The 22,595-nt window shown below is 38.1% G+C and overlaps 1 protein-coding gene across 3 annotated transcripts; it reads right to left on the bottom strand.

Annotated features, from left to right (window-relative positions):
- Positions 1-1,053: 1,053 nt before the first annotated feature.
- N4BP1 (NEDD4 binding protein 1) lies at positions 1,054-21,097 on the bottom strand. 3 transcript variants are annotated; one of them, XM_049805430.1, is made up of 8 exons: positions 19,842-21,097; positions 15,182-16,953; positions 7,772-7,902; positions 7,237-7,333; positions 5,383-5,490; positions 3,710-3,817; positions 3,474-3,535; positions 1,494-1,584 (listed from the first exon to the last, which is right to left on the bottom strand). In XM_049805430.1, the coding sequence occupies exons 1-7, from the start codon at positions 20,091-20,093 to the stop codon at positions 3,514-3,516; spliced, it is 2,490 nt and encodes an 829-aa protein (XP_049661387.1). In that variant the 5' UTR covers positions 20,094-21,097; the 3' UTR covers positions 1,494-1,584; positions 3,474-3,513. The 3 variants fall into 3 exon arrangements, with proteins under 3 accessions (XP_049661385.1, XP_049661386.1, XP_049661387.1); XM_049805428.1 differs by lacking the exon at positions 3,474-3,535 and having other exon boundaries at positions 1,054-1,584; positions 19,842-21,095; XM_049805429.1 differs by having other exon boundaries at positions 1,490-3,535.
- Between the last annotated feature and the right edge of the window lie 1,498 nt (positions 21,098-22,595).

Here is a 22,595-nt window from a genome sequence, read left to right as displayed (position 1 = left end):
AACAGCTTATCACAGCATTCAGATTTAGAACAGGGAGGGCAAAGACAAACAGGTAACAGCGCAGATTGTTAAAAATACTAAAATTATTCTGAAAGAGTATTGATGGTCAAAAGAATTTCCAACTTAAAAAACAATGTAGGTATCGCAGATCTTTTAAAGCATTACAAATATCTTCTATTGAGGACAGTTGTGAATTTACACTTTCTAGTTGAAACCTTCCCTCTCCTAACTACTCTAGCATAGTATCTCTCAACCTGGATGAACAGCCAAATGGATTTTCTTGGTTTTCGTTCCATGGGCACTAAGATTTTACCCATATACACAAAGCTTATTAGCTGCCCATAATATTAGAAGGCTGTTTAGCATCCCTAAGTTATTAATATAATATACAATTTTATCCATAACACTCTTACTATTATCTGCCTTGCATTTAATCTTTTTTTTTATGTAAGAACGAGCACTTCAGAATATCAGAAGCCTTCCTGTTGATCAATACAAACCAACAGATGCATAACGCCACCTTGTGACAGTACTTCAACAATACACCGAACATCCACTGCTCCCCATACAGTGATCTTCCAACCGCTGTCCATGGACCTTTAAGAGTATAGCCTATTTCCAAAATCCATGATGCAGGCTTAAGGAAAGCAAGTTCACATATACACTACTTAGAATTCTTCGTATGTGAAAATATTAAAAAGGTCTGTTTTATTTCCATGGAGAAATATTTCAAAGTTCACAAGTGAAGGAGGTGCTAGTAGAGATAGGTTTTCTAAGAATATCTATACTCTAGATACAAACACCAACAAGGATATCTGACAGGTGCATGGCTTATGTTATAGTATGTTATGCGTGCATCTAGAAAATACATCTGAAGCTGTAAGAGTCACTTTTAAGACTCTGACATGATTTTTCCCTTTTGAGGAAAGGGGTTTTTAAAAAGTGCTAACACTGTTTAAAGTGACAACAGTTCTTCAGAACTGATACTGCTTTAATAAGCAATTCAAGTGAAGCAGAAGATTTTTTTTTTCATAGAAAATATAACTACAAATCTGTAGTAGCAGCAGTTTTTAATTTACCAAAAACTGGCATCTATTAGCAACAGAACATACACAAAAAATACCTTTGTTTATACAAATAAAATTAGGTTCTGAATATTCACAAAGTAACATAACAGAGCATTTTTCTTCACATTGGTATTCAAAGTTAGTCAAGATCAGTTGTGAGATAAAACCCCTGTATAATATTCAGTCAAGCACCATGGCAGACAGTGCATTAAGATCTCTCATGAATGGATGATCAGCTAGTATTTGATCAATCTTCTGTCTTTGCTCATAATCAGGAAAAATTTTTATCAGGGCTTCTCTTAGCTGTACTGTTTCTGAGGCAGATCTCTGTGGTGGAATTGCCAGACAAGCCTGTATGTTTGTTTCCAGTGGAAGCCATGTTGATGAACGATCACCATGTACTCTGTTTTTAGGCTGTCGACTGCTACTGGTTGGTTTGGGGACTGGTACGAAGAAAGGTGTCTCAGAAGAATATTGTCCACTGCTCTGTAAAGCCTTTTGTGCTGACCAAAAATCTCTATGGAACAAAATAAAAATTTTGATTAAATTAAGGTAAAGGAGATGCTAGCTGTCTCTGTAGAAACACAGAAAAGAAAAATGCATGTAACTCCTACACACTGCTGCTCAGCTAGCTACTGATTGGTATCAAATGATAAGCATATTTTCAAAGTGAAACAAAACAGTGGGTGTAACAGTTTTCAATGTGAACCTGGCATAACTAACATTATCTAGGACTAGTTCCAATACACTGTGAGTACTTTACTTGACAGAATACAGCAAGACTCAAAGCTTATTTTATGGCAGTATCAACATCAGTATTATTGACCTACATGGACAGAAAGATACATTGAACACATGTACACTAATCCAGAACATGTGAAAATAATGACAGACCAAAGGGGCCTCCACCATGCTCCACAAGACTATTCCTGATCTACTTTTGCTCATGATTGTGAGCTGTGCTCACATTTACATCAAGGCCTTGTTTCTCTCATGCGATATCCTCAATGAGGGAATGAAGTTTTTCAGTAATTTCAGGATCTGAACATTCTTCCTTAATTATTGAGATTTATTTCAGGCTTTGAAAAGTTGTTGCTACGCTTAACTGCTAGCACTACAAAATTTAGGGCCAAGACTGCTTCAGATGCCACCAGATAACACAGAAATGTGAACTGGAACTCATGTTACAGTCTAGTTTCTTACCACCAAGGGAAACAGTATCTAAATTACAGAGCTCTATTTTAAAAGCATTTGGGTTACAACAACTCCCATTACTCAACATGGAAAGGCTCTCTAATTGCTCGAGATCCTTCTACTTTCTGATCTTATTCCTGATGCCATTTATGCTTCCTGCATCATTTAACTCAAGTAGAAAAGTCTCAGGGAAGGAACAAAATTAACTCTTTACACTGGCACCTTTTCTCTGTCTTAAAAAACCCCACCACACACCCCCAGAAACCAAAAGCTAGTTCCAGTTCCAAGTTTACAGAGAGGAAATCAAGCTCTTCTAGAGTCTTCTCAAGTCTCTTTACATTTCTACAATCACCACAGTCACCTCTCAGAACACAATCTGTTTTCACTTCATTTTTCTTGGACACAGGCAGCAAAAACACACTGTTCCAAACGACATCTTGTAAGGGTTTTATATTAGAACTTGAATACTTTCTTAGCGTTTCCTGCTGGAGTTCTAGAACTGCACTTCCTTTTTTCATGTCAACATTACATGCTTATTTTCAAATAAGCCTGTGACCTACTGGTATATACATGTCTCACTTGCCTCAAGTTTTTCCAATAGCCAAAATTCCTGCTTATTCTTTATATTAATCCTTAAGCATGCTTGCCTTTTGTATTGCAGATTTTTAATTATCTCACTTGTTTCTAAAAGCTCTCTCAATACCCCTCATAACCATTAGCATTCATAATTCTTAAGCTGGTGAAAGAAGAGCAAAGAGCAGCTTATTTTGTTATGCAAAAGAGCAAACTGTACTCTCAAGTCTTGGAAGTTAATGCAAAGCAAATTCATATTTTGCACATATGCACATTTAAAAAGTACAATGATCTTAAAGGAACAATCTATGTTAATATTTAAAATTATGAATCAAATACAAATGCATTTAATAACAATGCCTCTCAAAAATCATTTTATTAACTGTACAGTACCATCAAGTGTGAAGTGAAATGCCTCTCCCATGACAAAGAATATGTGTAGAGTGTTTCTTTTGTAGCACCTATACTCCCACTATATGTAATCAACCAAGGTGTTTTAAATAACATCACTGTAATTAACAGGATACCAGGCTACCACATACCCAAACCACTGACAGCTCTGTGTGATGTTAACACAGTTTGGACCACCTTTGTATGAAAGCTACCACAATCAAATCTCAAAGGAAGTTATTGTCTTACTTATCTTAGTTCTGAGAGAGATCTTGATTAGATGCAAATGTCACCAGCAGTTTCTGAACAGACTGAAGTAACAGGAAAAACATGTTTTTGTTAAGCTACTACATCCTACAGTGTTCTTGCTTAATTTTACTGTACCTTTATAGATCTAAAGAGGTGTTCAAGTGAACCAGGAAAACAGTTTATTTCAAATGCAAAATTTTAACTGTCTCAAACAACAGTGAAAATAGTGCTTATACCTAGAACAGCCTTCACTTCGAAGGAAGTCATCTAATCTAGGTCCATTTCTTCCCAAAGGATCATCAGGAACCATAAATATGTCACCAGCAAAAGTGTACTGGAGCAACCTGCAAGAGACTTCTTTCAATATTATTTACTAACAATGTATTACACCCTCACTGCCCTTCACCTGTGTTGCACAGGACAAGTTGCCTTAGAGCAGACACTTCACACCACATCAGGAGTCACTGAAGTTTAACTAGTAACCCATTTTAGATACAACCAGCATTCACTGACAAAATAATTTAATGGGAGCTTATGTGAACTGTTCCCATTACACTCCACTGAACTTTTTTTTTTTTTTTTGGACACCAAGTGCTGAATGACTGCAAATTTTAAATTTTTGTAGACCAGAGTGGAATTTTCTAGGTGATTAGAGAGGATTTTCTGGTTGTTCAAACTCCCCTTCCTTGTAAGGATCTTCAACCATGTAGCTAAAATGCATGTGTTACCAGAAAGCCACACAACTAGCAAACATAGCATTAGCTGTTTACAGTTAAGACACAAAAAAGCTTTTTTTCTGGAATCATTTTGGGACAGGGGGAAATCTGCATTGAAGGAAACCAGTTCAACTAAAATTTGTCTGCAAGGAGAGAATTCGGTATAGTGGAATTTCCCCAGAAGTAAAACCAATAGCAGATGTTAACACAAGGCTCTTAAAAAACCCACAAACTCAGAATGACATGCTAAGTATTCTTGCTAAAGTTTCGTAGGAGAACAGAACCTGATTTGGGTAGAATTCACTCAAGAAATAGCATAAATACCTACATGATTGGCCAACATCAATTCCATGTTCTCCCAGCTATATTGTGAGAACCCAGGACAGTTTTCAATTATTTATTTCATCAGACCTATACAGATCCCAGTCACTGCACTAAATGTACCCTCAGATGGTGTCAGGGAGGCTCTGAGGGATTAGTGGGAAATTTGGGCAACAGAAGACCATACCTTAACATTGAAATGACCTGATTTAACTGGGGTGAGAACAAAACAAAACAAAACAAAACCATATTAACTAAAAAAGAGAAACCAGTTCCATGGGCAAAACTGTAATTCACAGAGAATCCAGAAGATGAAGCAGGGATATTTGACAGCTAAGTGAACTCATCTAAACCCAAAGGACACTCAACAATTGCAGGGAAATGGCTACAGGGATATGTTGCAAGTGTTAATTATTTTGTTTAGCTATGCTGATTCGTTGTACTACTGTAAACAGTGATTTGATTCTGAAACCTTAGAAGTGACATTGTATGTCTGCATCAGCTATCATGTCTCCTTGAAGAAATGAAATGTAAAACAAGAAAGCCTGTGAGAATGGGCTGCAAAGTGTATATGCTAACGGAATCTAACACCCAGCTTCAGAAGTGACATCGCTTGGCTGCTACATCAAGTTCCTATTTATGCGAGCAATTAACAGACCTACATTAGAGAATACATGAATAATAGGGACATTAGACTACTCAACACATGATTATAAGGCTATGAATCAAAGTGGTGAAACACAGACAGTACTTTGTTGGGCTCTACCAGAATTGCATAACAGATTAAAAATAAAAAATCCCACATGAAGGTAGAGTGCCTATACTATAAGGACAGATATCCTTTCAAGCTTTCATAGAAATTGAGTAATTACCTTTTTTGAATAATTTCTCTCCAGGCAAGTGATTCTGTCACAAATTCTCTGAAGTTATCATTAGTCACAATAACACCTCCAGTTTTATCAGCAAGGTGTAATAAAAACCTGTAAGATTAATTTCAAAGACTGTTAAGATAGCCTGCTTTGATGAAAATTGTCCAAAAATCTAAAAAAATTTAAACATTTCACCATCCAAGAGTAATCTATTTGCATGAAAACAAGCACTTTGATTACCAGGAAATTACTCTGTTTTGACCCACCATATAACTTTATAGAATGTTTTAGGTAGCATGCATTTATACAGTGCAGCAGAGTCTTCATGGGAGGCTTTTTTTCCCACTAAAAAACCCCCACAAGACCCCCACCCCCAAATCCATGGGATTATCAGATTCTAAATATTTGTAGAGGTAAATGGTTTGCTTTACCAAAGAATACAGCATTTATTACACATTCCAACACAAACTTATTTCCATATACTGTTTTTGCTTAGCATTAATGTCTGTGTTCTGCAAGCTAGTGTTTTGTATGTTACTCGTTTGCTCTGTCAATACTTGTTAACAAAGAGTGCTGCTACCATTTTGTTGTTCAATAAATTGTGACAAGAGGTAACTACTGATTTATTAAGAAAATCCCACTTTTTCTTTTACCTGTCTGAAAACAAGCTTTTTGCCATTTGAAACTATATTAGCAGAGATAGTGGATGGTGTCCTTTTAAAGTGTACACTTTGACAGAAGTGCAAATATGTTAGCACAACACTCATTTCCACAGTAATCTCAACTGCAAATACTGTACCTACATAGCATTTTATATGAAATGCTGGGTGTGTATAAAACATTAGTGTGTAAACAACTCTAACTTGGCTGCCTTGTACATTTTTTTTGCTACAACATTATTAGTTAAGAGATCAGAGTTGCTATACTTTAACAAGGAAGATAAATTAAGTGCACTCTACTTCATATATCTTTTGCATATCAAGGTTTGCAATCAGGTACACGACTGTGCAATCTAACAAAAATAGGCATGCCCATGATACAAAAACTTGACAGTTTTGTAGTCAGAAAAATAAAGTAAGAATGATTATCAGTAGGAAGGAAGAAACTGAAACCCAGTGAACTGTAGCTAGCTGCAAAACACAATTTCAAAGCTGCAAACTGCTCATCCATGCCAATTTAGGAAAGCTGGTTGTGGAAAAACACTTAAGCAGCATGCACTTTTAACTATGTCTCAAGACTGGGAAAATCTAGCAGTAGCAATGTTAAGCACTAGGAAACCCCACTAACACCCAATGAAAAACCCTAAAGCTTACTGTTGTCTCGTTTACTGAAAGATGATCCCTACATTTTGAAGCTGAACTTTGGTGCTCAAATCAGCTTAGAAATTTACTAGACTACACATTGTTACAAATCACACTGTGGCATACCCACAAGGGCATCAAGAAAAAAACCAGAGCAAAGTAGTACCTGATCAGTAGCTGATTTATGCTAGTGGTCCCCCAAACATAAAAGACAATTCAGGGATAGACTAAATGATAGATGATCAGGAAAGCATAAAAACATTGCTAGAAGACTAATTTCTTCCTCAATGCATTTGAAATGGATTTTTTTTTTTGCCATTTTCCATGAATTTCTGAAAACAGTACCTACAATATTATTAGAGAATTACATATAGAAATGCTTCTTAGGACAGTAACATAACATAACAGATGTAAAGCTCAGTCTTAAGTTGAATGCACAGCTTGCTGTCTAGCCAAATTGAAGAACTAGCTAATACAACTGTTCATGAAGTTTTAAGCTTGTACAACCATCAGCCAGATATTTAAAAAGACTTGAAAAACTATGTATATTCCGTACCTGTCATCATGAGCAGCAATTCTTGCTCCTAAAACCATCCTTGCAGGGGTTAAAGACAATATTCCAACATCCTGCAGCTGTGTTAAGAAATCCTGCTCTGTTAAAACATGAAACAACTGTTCTTAAAAACAAAAGCTTTCTTCTAGGCTATTTATAGATTTGACAATTAGTCTGAGATATAATTAGCAGAGAAGATGGACTGTTTTTGCACCTATTAAGCTACAGAAATGACATATTGATAGCTGAAGAATTGCCAATATAATAAAAATGGGGAGGAAGAGGTTGAAACTAAAAATTAAAAAGCAAACAAAACCCCCAAGCAAACAAAGAAGCCTCCATTTATGGCACATCAGTTAGCCTAAATAGCATTTTGGAGTGTCTCACACTGTGTATGGAAACCCAATTACTCATGCTGAGCAGCCAGACTGCTCATTTTATCAAGTATTCTTCCTCCATTCATTCTTCACAGAAACATCCAAAGAAATAGTTACAATGTAGTTTGATAAAGAAAACATTGAGAAACTATTTCCCTCACCTGTAATGTAAGGATCACGTCTTGTTCTCCACTGTGGAACAAACACAGTAATATTTCTGTGGCCACGTTTCCAAAAGTAGTCAACAGCTATTGCAATTCCTCGACAGGAGAAGAACTTCCTTAGACCATGACTGGGGGTGAGAAAAAGAGAAGGGAGATTAAATTCACTAGAGTTTTAAGACTAAGAATACAAAGAAAATGGAACAAAACCTTGGAAGTTACACATAAAGCCACACCAAAGTAAAAGGCAGACTGATGTTATTGATGAGGAATCTTATAAATGGAAAGACATCTTCAGCAAAAGAAGAGAATAGAAATATCACTTCGCAAATTTATTCCTCAGTTTCCTTTCAATTTTATTGGCACAACAATATTTGAGTAATCAGAAGTGGTTTAGCTTTAAAAAGAGGCCAATAGTCATGGCTTCCAAAATCAACTGATTACAGATTAAAATGATCATAATCCAATATTGTGGTAGTTCCAAATACAGTCCCACTACAAAATGGAATACCTTTGGTTCAACTGGTTCTCAACAATTACATCTGAGAAGTTCTCTGATAATTAAGATATTAGGGCCTCCTGTCCCTTCATTTCAACAATCTGAGCTACTGTATTCAACCAAAATAATGAAATTTCTTTGAAGAAAGAAACACTGTATTTTAGTGGTAATCCCTCCCCCCCCCCCCTTAAAAATATAAAATCTTTATTACCTGTTTTTGCAATACAGTTAAGTGACTTTCCAGAAAAATCAGCAACTGCCTATTATGAGTAATACAGAGATTGGAGTTGATGACCTTGTGAGGTCAACCCAGTCTGAATTATCCCAAAGATCCTATATGCCCATTTAACAGATGGCAGGACGTCCTCCTTTAGCAATTAACTGTCTACCCAGATTCTGGGAACTAAGCTTCAGGAGAATATTGGAAGAAGAATCTTAAAATAAACACAGAAGACCTCAAAAATACCTCTAGAATAAATTCCTACAAAACACCTATTAGCACTTTACACCAGTCTCCTAGTTAATGTGCAACTGTATATTATACGCCTAATAGTAAGCCTTATTAGTTTTGAATGGAATTGTATCTTTAAACCCCTAGTTTAACCTACCAGGTAATCTTCTGAACAGAGAGTTCTTTAAAACATCTCCATGGAATTATTTTACAGTGAAACTCAGCCTTTACTAGCATTCATGTATCCCTTTCCAATTTTGTAAACTCATTTTAAAATAAATGTATCAAAATATAAATCTATTAGGGTTCTCTGAACTTGGAGAGGAATGTTTGATACAGAAGGGCAGGAAAATGAGTAAGCTAGATCTGAACTATAAAAGGCAAAAAATCTGACTTATTAACAGAGTTTCTGGAGAAAAAAAAAAAATCCTATGCCACACTTGCCCCAATAAAATTAAGTGTTCTTGACGTCAAGAGCAGTCAAATAAAGGAATGCAACTGTCACAGAGGAGTTACCCCTCATAAACCTTCTAGGTCATAAAGTTAAGTCATCATTCCTCCACTTTAAGTTAGGTATCCTATTCAATAAACTAGAAAACTCTGTTAAATACTTTCACTGTATTAATGGCTCTCAATTGGACTTCAAGAGATGCAGAGGTCTCAACGTTCGTGTTGAAAATTGTGCCTTCTCTACTTGTCCATTCTCTCGTTTTAGACCTTTAAACCTGCTGAACTACACAGCGGACTCTCTGTTTTTTAAATCTTTTGAAGACTAGAACAGAAGCTCTTGATTTGTCCAGTATGATCACAGACTTCTGCATTGTAGCAACTTAAAAATACCCCACAACCAGCACGCAAATAGAAGGAATATATTTAACTTCACCAAATAACATGTAGCATTAAGGTGAGCTATAATATGAATAAATATGTCACTGCTAGATAAACAGAAATATGAAATGCTTTATTTGAGTTAGGTAGGAAGGACAGCAAATTATCACAGCAAGGTGGTCTTCTCAAGACATCCATGTCAAAGACTGTATCTGTTCCCCAATTGCCATTGTAAATATTGGTTTTGGCTGTCCCAGTTCTTTAAAACACTATGAAGACCCTACAAAGGTATTTCTTAGGTTAAACAAGAGATTCTCATAAGCAGCACAAAGCAGCAAACAGCAGTTTGCCTTCTGGGACATGTAACATTTTCCCTTTGGTTTTTTAACTAAATTAAGGAAAGTACATATCATTTTTACAAACAATTCCAGCAAGATACAATTCCATCCAATTGTTCTTTCATTCTGAGTTTCTTCCACATTTTAATAAAATTTAATTTAAAATTACCTGACAACTATCTGGATATTTCAGTCTGCCCTGAGAGGCCTGTTTGCAGCACACAAGAGGAGGCAATTTTTAAAAATACTTGTCAGCAGCTAAACTCTGGGCTTTCTCTCATTCAACAAGCACACTGAAAGTACAGCTAGCATTAATATATCAATGTGCCATTTTTACTAGGCTGCATGTGTCAAGAGGAAAAATTCTTCAGCTTCTTGCAGTCTTCCAGACTTAAGACACAAGGCAAGTAGTGATTCAGAAGCCCATTCAGCCTTAGCCAAAGTATGTGGACAATGCATTAATATCCACACCCCTGCCCGCACCTCCAAAACACATGGCATTTAGAGGTCAAAAAAATCCCCAAACCAATATAGGCATGGAAGCAGTTGTCCATAACCTCAAGGTACTAAGAAGTAAAACTGAAAACAATTCAAAGCAAAATTGAAAACAATTCTTCACTTTCTAAGATCTAAGAAAACAATGAGGCTTTATTTAGTCAGAAGGAAGCTGCATAATACCTACATTAACATTCCCCCCCACCAATTATTTAGTAGGACATTTAAATATCTCCATGGTCACCTCATTGGGGTCCATGAAGGAAATATTAGAACTTCAGTAATGCACTTGTATAGTTGATAAATATACATATATTGGCGGTGCATGCTCTAAGATTTTTCTACTGGTAGGAGTATTCAATCAAAAAATGTTAGGAGGACACTGCCTACAGTAGTCTCGCAGCCATCAGACATAAGCAGATGTTTATTCACCATCTTTTAACTCATTGGTTTCAGATGTATTTGGTTGTTCTTAAAAAAAAAAAAAAAAAACAAACAAGAAAACCCACAAAACCCCATGGATGAAATATGCAGACAAAAAAAAAATCTCTTCATATTAAAAAAAAAAATAGACAAAGAGGATGTGGTGCATTTGTTATTTTCTACATGACCCCAACAATTCGCATTTCTCTTACACTAATACACATTTGGGAAATCATTTTTAGAAGTTCAACGTAGCTTATGACTCAGTTGTGACTTGCACTTTTACATCACTATTTTCTAAAGAACAGAGTCTGAACTATAAGGAAATGTTTGCTTTAGAAAACTATTTACTGTAACAAAACACTGCACTTGAATTAAAGCAGTGTCAATAGTTTTTGGATCATGTCAGGCTTCTCCTTTAAAGTTAGTAAGACTATAAAATGACAGAAAATGTTAATCTATTAATTCAATTAATTCTCCAGTGATTGACCTGAGAAGTTTTACTGTTGCCAGTCATGTGGGACTAGCTCTGGGCTCTTTAACCGGGGGAAATCAATTTAAAAGGATGATGATGACCTTCTTCAGCTAATAATCACTTGGTAGGAAAGGTTACACATTAAGAAATCTTACAACATTCTTTCTTACAAACAGAAGAAGTTACTTAGATCTACATTTGATGCCTCATCTGTGCTATAGAGACTTTCTGGACTAACTGCAAACAATTTTGTATTACTAGGTCCTTGGTTCTTAAACTGCATTTGAAGCTAATCATCTTTAAAAATGTATGTTTTGTTCTGAATGGGGAAAAACAATGATCTAGCAGTAACACGTGCAAATACATAAGAGGCCTGCCAAAAAGACCCAGGCAAAGTGAGATATATTTTTATGTGAATTAAGTTTAAAACATCAGCAGAAATATTTCTGAATGAACTACACATCTAGGAATTTCAAGGTATCATCTAGTAGTTTATGTAAGTTCATAGAATCATAGAATGGATTGGGTTGGAAGGGACCTTAAAGATCACCCAGTTCCAACCTCCCCGCCATAGGCAAGGACACCTTCCACTAGAGCAGGCTGCTCAAAGCCCCGTACAACCTGGCCTTGAACACTTCCAGGGATGGGGCATCCACAACCCCTGTGGGCAGCCTGTTCCAGTGCCTTGCCACCCTCACAGTCGAGAACTTCTTCCTTACATCTCATCTAAATCTACCCTCTCTCAGTTTAAAGCCATTACCCCTTGTCCTATCGCTACCTGCCCTTGCAAACAGTCCCTCTCTGGCTTTCCTGTAGGTCCCCTTTAGGTACTGGAAGGCTGCTGCAAGGTGTCCCCAGAGCCTTCTCTCCTCCAGGCTGAACAACCTCAACTCTCTCAGCCTGTCTTCATAGGAGAGGTGCTCCAGCCCTCTGATCATCTTCATGGGTCTCCTCTGGACTCGCTCCAACAGATCCATGTCCTTCTTATGTTAGGGACCCCCCGGAGTTGAATGCTGAAGTTATCAGCAAAATATAAATCATCAGGCTGTACAGGACTGTACATAAAGGGAAGAAGTTAAGATTGATTCCCCACTTTGCTAAAATAATATTAACAGTGACACAAGCACTTTACAAAATTAACAACAGAATTTATTATTTCTGTTCTCAAGCAAAATTCATACGTATTACAGAGAAACGGGAGTGAGAAGTATTTACTATCCCTAATAATTGAGGAAGTTTTGCTATTCCATGAATTTTGTTAAGATGTTTAGGAGCTAAAGTAGGTCTTTCATAACCACAAAAGAATAATATCTAAGGGCATCTCTGTGAAACTAGAAGCATACATCCACTTTTTTTCCCCATCAACACAACTGTGTGTACATGCACATGCAGATCTGTGTGTACATAGTTACTTCTGGGAAACTGTACCAACTGTCAACTGTCTGAAACATTAAATTCATTTTAGGACAGACTTTGACATGATTTTCTTATGGTACATAACATAATATTTTTTTTCTCCTGGAAGTTGATTTTCTTCCCCTAAACAGCACTTAAGCCCATTCTTTGGGAAGCCTCTTTCATCTAGTAGCTGGAAGTAGATGACACGATACATGTATCTTCACCAGTTAGATGTGTTTTTCTTAGCCTAAGCACATCCGACAGAATTCATGGGATCACTGGTAGTAGTCTGGCCTCTTCTTAGAAAACATCCTATGCAAGAATTAGTGACAACTAAATACAAGATAATATAGCTGATATGAGGCTCTTCAGGACTTCCAGTCTCCAAGGTTAAAAATCCGTATTTTAAAATAGTTTAACTGTTTAAAAAACACTTAAATAGGCTAATCTTTTCCCACTTTGTCTAGGGATACAGAGGATCTCTCTCAGAATTACTATTGTTTTTGCTTAAAGTACTCCATTTTGGTTCCGGCAGCATGGTTTCAGAATGGAAACCGATTTCTGTACTTGGAAGGGTTTATGCATGTTCAGCAGAGGAACTATGAATGCACCAAAAAAAATCTTTAACAGCAAGTTCTCATAGTAAGTTTACTCTTACTTATTGTTACATTGTTGAGTGGAACAGAATACTCAGTCTGTTCTTAAAAACTACCACTTCCTCACTAAGAAGAAGAAATATTGCGTTTGTTATTGCTCACTTTCATATTCCAAAACTACAAAAAAGCCCCACAGCAAACAATGACAAAACCTTGACATGCTTACTTTTCAAAATTACTTCGTATAAAAAGAAAAAATACAAGTCCCCTCCTGACTAGAGAACAGCGATCAATTCAAGGAGTTTTGATGAGACAAATGTTAAAATGAACCAAGTGAAACCTAAAATTTTAGAGATATAGGTTTTAACTGATTTTTGCTATTCCAGTTAGTTATAACAAACTTTAAAAAGAAAATTGTAATTGACAATGCCCTCCAAAGTTGTCTACAACAGAAACATGGGGGGTGAAAAAATGAATTTTAAGTTATTTACAATAATGGAAAATCCCTGCATCATAGTCAATAAAAGGGATTTCTTGATATTTTCAGTATTAACTGTGCCCATTTCATAGGGATTGTTTGCATGGTGCCTTGTCAGCCAATCTATTAAAATTATCCAACAGCCCTATAATTGTCTACTATCGTTTGCATACATTCTTTCAGGTATCAGGAGGAATAGGAGACAAGGTGTGTGCACACATACGCATGGTTCTCTATTCTGCAAGTTTTATGGAGGGGGGTGGAATATTTTTGTTGTGTGCCTACATTTGCAAAAATTAATGGGACCCAAGCACTAATGTGTAATGTTGTTAAAGGACAAATACATTACCACTCTATAAGAACCTCCACTTCAAAATTACAAGACACTAAGAGCAAAAGTAAAAAACCCAAAACACTTTACTCTTAAGCTGATGGTAACTCAACTTCTTTGTTAGGTGCATGCAAAGCAAATTAAGTTTCATGCATAAAATTGCTTCCAACAGAGCAGGGCTCACTGAAATGACTTCTAACTGAAGTGTTACATTGAGCTCGAGCACTGATAATTCAAAGTAGGTTGCTCTGAAATGGCACAAATGAGGCTTCAAATTTGACCATTGCCTTGTAAGAAATGCTGTAGAATTAATTCACTTTTCATTTTGAAACATTGTTATCAAAAAGGATCTCATCTACCTCTAACATATATCTAGTTTTAGCTTTCATTGCCTATTGTATTCACGTTTTTTTCAGATTGTTTTAGTATTTGGGCTTCATAAGTCTGAGCTACCCATTTTTACAAATTCACAAATTTCTACCAGAGCAGAAAAGCTAAGTCTTAAAAGGCTTTACAGAAAGTTTCTTCCAGAGTATTGTATTTACCAACCAATTCTTAAGTCAAAATCAAGGATTTTCCTTATTCTGTTTTAACCAGTTATTGCATTTGTTCAACTTCAGACTATGTAATTTTTTTAAACCAGAAGTAAATTCTATAAGAATTGTTTCATGATAGAATACCCCACAACCACACTGTTGTAGCTGGATTTGTGTATTGAATTAAGTGCACCTGCTAAAAACTTCTGAATTTCCTTCCATGCACAGTATCTCAACAAAGAATAGTAACTCCAAACAAGTCAGTCATAAAAATGAATGCTGTCACTAAACAGAGAATAAAAACTATCAAAATTGCTATGCATTGGAAATTAAAATGGCTACTGTCAATCTCATGTAATTTTTCATTATCAAGCCTTACCATAACTTACCAATGTAGCCATTACCAGTAGCTGAAAAACCTTGCTGTGTACATGGACTGTTGGTCACCAAAAGGCTAGCTACCAAAAACTTTATATATGCCACAGCAACCTCTTAGTCCTCATTTCATTTGAAAGTTCATTGAACTTTTAATAAAGAGATAGCTGAAAAGAACAATACTTACGAAATTGCAACATTGCTTCCATCAATAATGATATGTTTTAAATATGGTTTCCCAGGTTCATTTTTCAATTCCAATCTGTATGGCTTTTTCAAAGATTCCAAAAATCTTTGAACTCCAGTAACTGAAGGATCAAGATGACGTCTGTGTGGTCCCACTGTCTCTCTATCAGGATTTGAAGGGTATATTTGTGAAGACAATACCTGGTCTGGGATAGGATTTTCAGAATTTGAGGTTTGGGAAAGGCGTTGGTTGAGAGATGTTACTTGAGAAGAGCTGCAGTGTCCTAATTGGTCCTCAAAACCAGGATGACTATTCTGTACAGTTGAGGGCCCTGCAGATTTTTGCTGAACTGCGGTTTTAGTCTTAGGTGAAATACGCTGCATATCTGAGCTCCCTCTGGCTACAAAATCAACATCTTTTAGAGCTCCAGCTTGTACAGTGCCAAAAGTTAGACCACCATCAGTTTCTGTATCACTTGACCTTAAACTGAGATTCCTACCAGGGCAATAAATGTCTCTTTGTTTATAGCACATAGCTGAATTTTTACTGGAAGGAGAAGCAGGTCTGCATACCAACATATGCATTTTATCCTCTTCATCAAATTGCACGTTTGGTGCATCTCTTATTTTGTGATACTTATTTTTTGTCTCCTTTGAAGTATGACTGGATTTAAGTGGACTTTTATTGCTAGAAATGCCTTTGTCTTCTAGCTTTTGTGAATTATTTGCATTATTTCCCAAAGGAGGATTGATAGTTCTAGGCTTTTGAGATGACTGTTCCCGTTCTTTTTGAAATTTTAAATTTTCCTTTTCGATTTCTTCTAGCAACGTTAATGGTTCCACAGATTGACCTAGGATACCAATAACTTTTTCTACAATATTTTGGGAATATCCCATTGTTCTGAAAAAGTTCACAAGGATCTTATATTCCATTTCCTCATTGATATCATCACCTTCTTTAAGGCAATAACTGGGTTCATCTGATTCACTGCAGCTATCCGAAAGCAGATCGATAACTACATTGCTGTCTGAAGGATTACTGCGTGAAGGAGATTTCACTTCCTGATCATTTTCCAAAGAGAACTGCTTTTTAGGGAGCCTTTCCTCATCATCAGAAGATCTTCTTTTACATGATTGCCTTTCTTTAGACACCACTGCCTCTAACAGAGGCACAACATTTATAGGAATAAAACTTGTTTCAGGAGCATCAGAAAACACAGTGTCCATTTGCTTTGTAAGCTCAGTTACAGGTGTCCCAGCATTGTTTCTTGCTTCCTCACCACCTGCTCTTCCATCTCTGTTTGTAGCGATTACTTTGGAGGCTTTGTTCTGTAAAAGCTCTGTTGAGCTTTCAGAACCTGTAAGATCTATGATATTGCTCTCCACTTCACAACATTCCATTTGTGTGAGAGCTAGGAGTTCTCTTTTTAGTGAGCTAGGCAAAATCAGTAAATCCATTGTATATTTATCTGCATGTGCTTCCACAAACTGTCTGAATTGCTTTTTAATCTCCGATTCATTGTCACTTAATAAGCTTTCATTATTCTCAAAAAGCTTCACAAGCTGCTGAACATGACTCTGAGCCATGACAACAGCTTCTGCACCCCCCTTAATACTGAGCAATCCTATTTCCAGCACTGTTATATCCGCACAGGTGTCCTGAATAAGGCTGTTGAGAAACAGGCTCTGTGCACCAACAAAGATGCAGTGCATGTCCTTCGGGTAGCACTCCTTTTCTTCTAGTTCAGGTTCACAGAGTCCCTTAATATACTCCTAGAAGGAGAAAAAGACAGCAGAGTGAATATTTGTGAGCAGCTAATGTATAAAGTTAGTTTTGGTTAGGTCAGTAATGGACAAGTACTTTAGAAAATAAAGCCAACTTAGCATAACAAATGTGAGAAAGTAAATACTGCCAGTAAACTGGATAATAGAGATAAAATACAGATAATCTGAAATTATTTTTAAATAGATCTCATAGAAGGCTAACTTTCTTTTATATCCTATTGTTTATAAATAAATTTACTTAAATACTCTGTTACTAACAGTTTCAAGTTGTAGCTCAAATAGCTTGAAAGACAAGTCAAAAGCGATTTATTCTCCCATCCCTATTCTTTGGTCAAAGAGAACATGCTTCATGAACAAATGGCTTGCACTGAACTTCTAAAAACAATTTCTAAAGATGATTTTCAAAGGCTCATCACAGCAGTAGCTATCCTATATATTTGTTATTATGTGTTACTTATTCTATACTTACTACCCAAAATCAAGGACATCAATCCTGTGGCATGGCACAACAGAACTAGTATCCATTAAGATACCCTTTAGAAAAAAAAAAAAAAAAAAAGCTAAACCCAAACAAATGGCAAAACCACTATCTGGACTCTGACAGATTCCCTTACTAACCAAATAAAACATTCATATTTTAAAACTACAACTGCCAGATCACCTACTTACAATAGGTATATAACACCAAATAAAATCACACCCAAAAAGCTCAATACCAACCAGCTTTCCACATGGGGCTTTGAAACTCATTATTTTGAAAAAGCAGATGATACTGACAAATGACTGAGAAAACTCCAGGCTCCAGATAATTCTGTGTTCCAGAAGTTCAGGTTTTTAATGGATAAAAGAAAAAAAAAATAATCCCATTGCTGTTTCTGCCACCTAGAAGTTACTATAGGTAAATTCACTACACTGCCTTGTTTTAAATGTGCCAGAGTTCAGAACTCTGTCAATACAGTATACTATTTCTTCTTTCAGGTGGCATTATTTTTCCCCGAATTGTCTCCTTCCATGCTTAAAATTCTATAATGTAGAGAAACCAGTTTCTAACTGCAGCCATTGTATTTGCACACTCCCAAGTATACCAAATTTTATTATCTCTCTTTACTCTCAGAAGCTAAACTTTAAATGGAACTGAAACCCAATAGAAGGTAATGAATAACATAACACCACTTCCTATCACCTCTTGAGTTACATCACCAAAGGCATCACGGCAGGCTGCTTCAAGACCATATTAGCACAAACTGCTTCTGCAACAAAATCCACAGGATTACTTTTCATGCCTTAGTCATCATATGACTGCTTCTGCAGAGCAACAGGACAGTAACATAATCAGAAAGAAGGATATTAAAAATCTGGGAACTTTTTTTTCCCCCCACATTTACTAAGCAGCACTTAAGAATGAATACATTGTGCGTGACTGACGAATTAAAACACAAATTGCTGTCACCAAACCTTTTAAAGGGAGACAATAGAGACGTGCAATTATTTGTACTTCCTAGTCAATAATCCCTCCAGATAGGGTCTGAAAATTGCTGTACATGAAAGGGACAAGTCTCCCATACCCTTTAAAGTATGTGGAGTAGGAAACATTTTGTACGTTATTAGGAAAAGCAGCAATGAGAAAATGGAAATCTTGTGCTGCTTGTTTCAGGCTTTAATTTTCTGGAAAAAAGCAAGCTGTACTGCAGCTGCCTGGAGAAGATGAATAGCTGTTTATGATACCTGTAACAGCTTCTGGAGTCTCTGAGCCCAAGTATGCAAGCAAATTGGCTTAAAATCAATTTCAGAGTCAAATAATTAAAAAACCTCAACAGTCATAGTATTTTCCTTCCAAGTCTGATATATTACACAGTTAAGGAATCAAGTTTTTGAAAGCGGACTGCCAAGTCTTGTGAATTAAGTCACAACATATATGCTAAGTAACCCCGGTAACATATACATGTATTTAAACAAATAAACAAGCAGACACAATTGCCCACTTACTGAGACTTTCGTTTTGAAAGCTACCTTCAGCCTAGCTAGTGCTCACCCTACCGTTCTCATCACATGATTCAAACACCTATAGTTGCCAGGTCCACTGTAAGCAATATGAATTTCATCATTCCTGCTGAGCCCCCCCCAAGGTTAGTTGTAAAAGCGTTTTTAACAAACTAATTCTGTGAAAATACTTCACAGCGACTAGTGTCACAGTAGAGACACAAACAGCTTAGAGGGCCCTCTCTTGTAACGCCTGTAGCGCTTGGTTAAAAAGAAAGCTATCTGCTCCAGCAAACAGACTGGCGAAGCAGTCTGGATCTGCCAACTTTCACACCAAGGAAATATTAGCTCTGTTAAGCTGTTAGTGAGAGCTTTGCTAATGAGCTAGTAAATGCCACAGAATAAATCAAACCTGCAAAGCAACTGTGAAACTCGGCGACACCCAACCATCCCCGAAGAATTTCCCGACTTCGGGAAGGAAAAGGAGAGCGATACATCTTAATCGCGCTTTAAGCCAGAACTTGGCCCGTCCTCACAGGTGTTACGACCCCCCAGCAGACGGCAGGAGCCCCTCGCAACGTGGGGACCGTAACGCCCTCTGCAATCCCGACGACCTTTGCACTTCTCAGCTGAATCGTTTCTCATTATTATCTACGCTTGTGTCAACACCACCGGAGACACCCTGGCACCTGGAACACACCTATTTGCCAAGGCAGGACCGTTTCTGTTTCCTGGTGAAGCACTCTTCCCCCACCCTTTCTTGCTCCTACCCGCACGTAGCGGCCCCACGCCGCGCCCCGGGCGAGGGGGGCCTTGCCGTGCGCAAACACAGCCCCAGGCTCCGTCCGGGTGACCCCGGCCCCGGCGCTTCCCGCCCCGCCCCCGGCCCCCCGTACCTTGGCGCTGCGCACGGCCTTCCCACCGCCCGCCAGCTGCACCCAGATCCTGGCGGCGGCGGGCGGCGGGCCCGGCGGCGGGATCGCGGGCCGCCAGTCCCCCTGCGCCCCCAGCACGGCCAGCCGCACCTCGAACAAGCCCTCGATGCGGCCCCGGCTCCCCTCCAGGAGGCGGCTCTTCTCCGCAGGGACGGTGAACTCGTCCACCCCCGGCCCCGGCTCGGAGCCGCGGGCTGCCCAGCGAGCCGCCATCAGCGCCGGCTGCGCCGCCCCACGCTCCGGCCTCCCATCCCGGCGGGCCGCAGGACAACAACACGGGGAATCCCCAGGCTCCCTTCGCACGGCGCGCGGACGTCATCTGCCGGCGCCCCGCGCCAGGAGGCGGGGAGCGCCCCTCCGCAGCCACGGCGCCATCTTTAGCAAGGGAGGCCGAAGCGCTCCTCCCTAGGTCGGGCTTCGTCCCCCGTTTCGGTGGGATGGGCAGCTTGTGGCGGGGCCCGGAGCCGTGCGGAGGCCGAGCCGCCAGCCTCCTGGTTTTTTTTTCCTCTGGCTCGCGGCTCCCGCCGCAAGCCGGCGGGTGCCTGCAGTCGTTCCCTAGGTGCCCTGAGGGGGCTGGCGGCTCCACACAGCGCCCCGCGCCCGACCGTTAGCGCCAGGCGCCCTCCTCACACAGCGGCCTCCCCCTGCCTGGCAGGAAAGAAACCTTCCTCTTTCACGATTTCACAGCCCAGAAGTTTGGTTTTAAGACGCTGTTGGCACAAGCCACGTTCTGGTATCGTCGTCAGGGATTTCATTTAAAAAGAAATGTAAGTTTTATCCCTCGTGGTCGCAGGCGATAGAAGTGTGGCCTCCATCCCCAAATCCTTAGCTCTGATAGCTCAGAAAACACAAAGGACACATTTTTACTTAAAAAAAACACCAAAAACAACAAAAAACAAAACCAAACCAAAACAAAAAAGCCTTAAAATGGGACGTGAAAGATAAGATTAGTTCTTTAAAAGTAGCTCTGGGACTTAACTAGGTTTTTGAACATCTGGAGTTGACAATACTGACCAATGGTTGTACAAAGGAGTAAACATCTTAAGTTTTTTTCCTCTCTTCCCATCCTAGAACCCGGTAAATATCTTCCAAGTTCCCCCTAGACTATTTGATTCCCACTTGTTTTGTCCATCTCTTTAGCATCACTGTGCAGTTAGTTTTTAGTAGCGGTTCATTAAATAGAGCCTTCGAAGGGAGGATGAATATTTTATGGTTGTGTGTCTAAATGTACGTATTTTGTTTTAATCTACTTATATGTTAGACCAGGAAAGCTTTAATACAAAAACATAAAATACCACTTTTTTAAAGGTACTTGTATCCCTGTTTAGAAACCTTTTAACCAAATAAGAGTTTGCAGTTCTTAGCACACTGGAAAATCATGCTAAATGCTTACGTCCAAGTATAGCTATATATATTTTCCTATCTGAATTTGAAGTGTTATATCTTTGAGTCCAATATAATTTTTGTCTGGGGCATGGTAAAATGGAGAAATTTACATCTGTGTACACACACTGCATTTACACACATACATGCTTTCTAAACAGCATAGGGTTTTGATGATGAGTGTCATATTCGATGAAGATGCTGTACTTCCCTGAAGATAAAATTTTTCTTTTTTTTGTTTAGACATTTGCATTTTGCTTTCCCATCAAATTATTCTACAACATTCACATGTAAGAATGTAACCTAACGTTTAGCTAGGCAATTTCTTGAGGTGATTGGTGCCATCAACTGTTAAAACATAGTCACTGCAGCCATTGTTGCATTGTAGTCGTTATTAATTACAAATGAAATTGTAAGCAAGGAACTTTACAGTAAAAATGAAATTACCAGCATTTTGGGATACAAAGTATAGTTAAAAAGCTGAAAGAAAATGCTTTTATTTCTGTCTACCATGTCAACACAGCCTTTGGAATATCTCAGGATAACTGAAAGCTTACTGCTTTCTAAGTAAAGTGGATAATGCTTGCCACTGTGTATATTTTCTTGTGGTCTGTTTTGCCATACTGTATGTTATAAAACTTGGTCTGCTGAATTTACTGTAATCTCTATAGTTCTATATGTATTCTCTATAAAACTGTATTCAAAGGTCATTTACAGTATTGTAATTGTCTGAAACTGCTCTCAGGGAGATCATGGTGAGCATGAATGGTTCTGTAAGACTGTGACCCAGTCTGCTAAGGTTAGGTGGTACATGACATTGTAACATTCAAGACAAACTAAAGCCCTTTTGAAGTCGAAAAGAACAATGCTATCGAAAGGGTTTACTTACTTATGTTTACAAACATGGCTCAATTATTAAAACAAGTTGGAACTTTCTTCCTGCATTGTTGTGGCTCAGATTAGAGAAAATATTTAGATTATGGCAATTTTTAACTTTTTTTTTAGTGGCCATTTGAAACTGCAGTCTGAACTTAATCTTTCCCATACTTAGGAGAAATTGTAAGCCTCTTGTCATAAGCATGTATTCAGGTGTACGAAAACCAAATGTGAGCTAGGTACACTAGAAATTCTCTTACATTTTATAACAGGCTGCTTACAAACAGGATTTGTCAAAGAAGAAAGACTTTTTCAGCCTACGGGCTTTTCACAGTAAAATATCCAAAGTGATAGGCCCTGTTTAGTTGGAGTGGAAATTTTATTTTCCTGAATCTTTGGTTGTGTCTTGTAAGCTTATTTTAGGGAAGGGAAAGTGCAACGTTTAGCTGTTAGCAG

This window comes from Accipiter gentilis, chromosome 7 (genome assembly GCF_929443795.1).
Source record: "Accipiter gentilis chromosome 7, bAccGen1.1, whole genome shotgun sequence".
Lineage (NCBI taxonomy): Eukaryota > Metazoa > Chordata > Aves > Accipitriformes > Accipitridae > Astur > Astur gentilis.
Note: the sequence above shows the minus strand (reverse complement) of the source record. Positions and strands in the feature narration are given on the sequence as shown.

Coding starts and splice junctions, on each gene's coding strand:
- N4BP1 (XM_049805428.1), bottom strand. CDS start 20,093: ATGGCGGCTCGCTGGGCAGCCCGCGGCTCCGAGCCGGGGCCGGGGGTG. Junction 16,954..19,841: donor AGGCCGTGCGCAGCGCCAAG/GTACGGGGGGCC, acceptor TTCTCCTTCTAG/GAGTATATTAAGGGACTCTG. Junction 1,585..3,709: donor CGAAGTGAAGGCTGTTCTAG/GTATAAGCACTA, acceptor TTTGTTCCATAG/AGATTTTTGGTCAGCACAAA.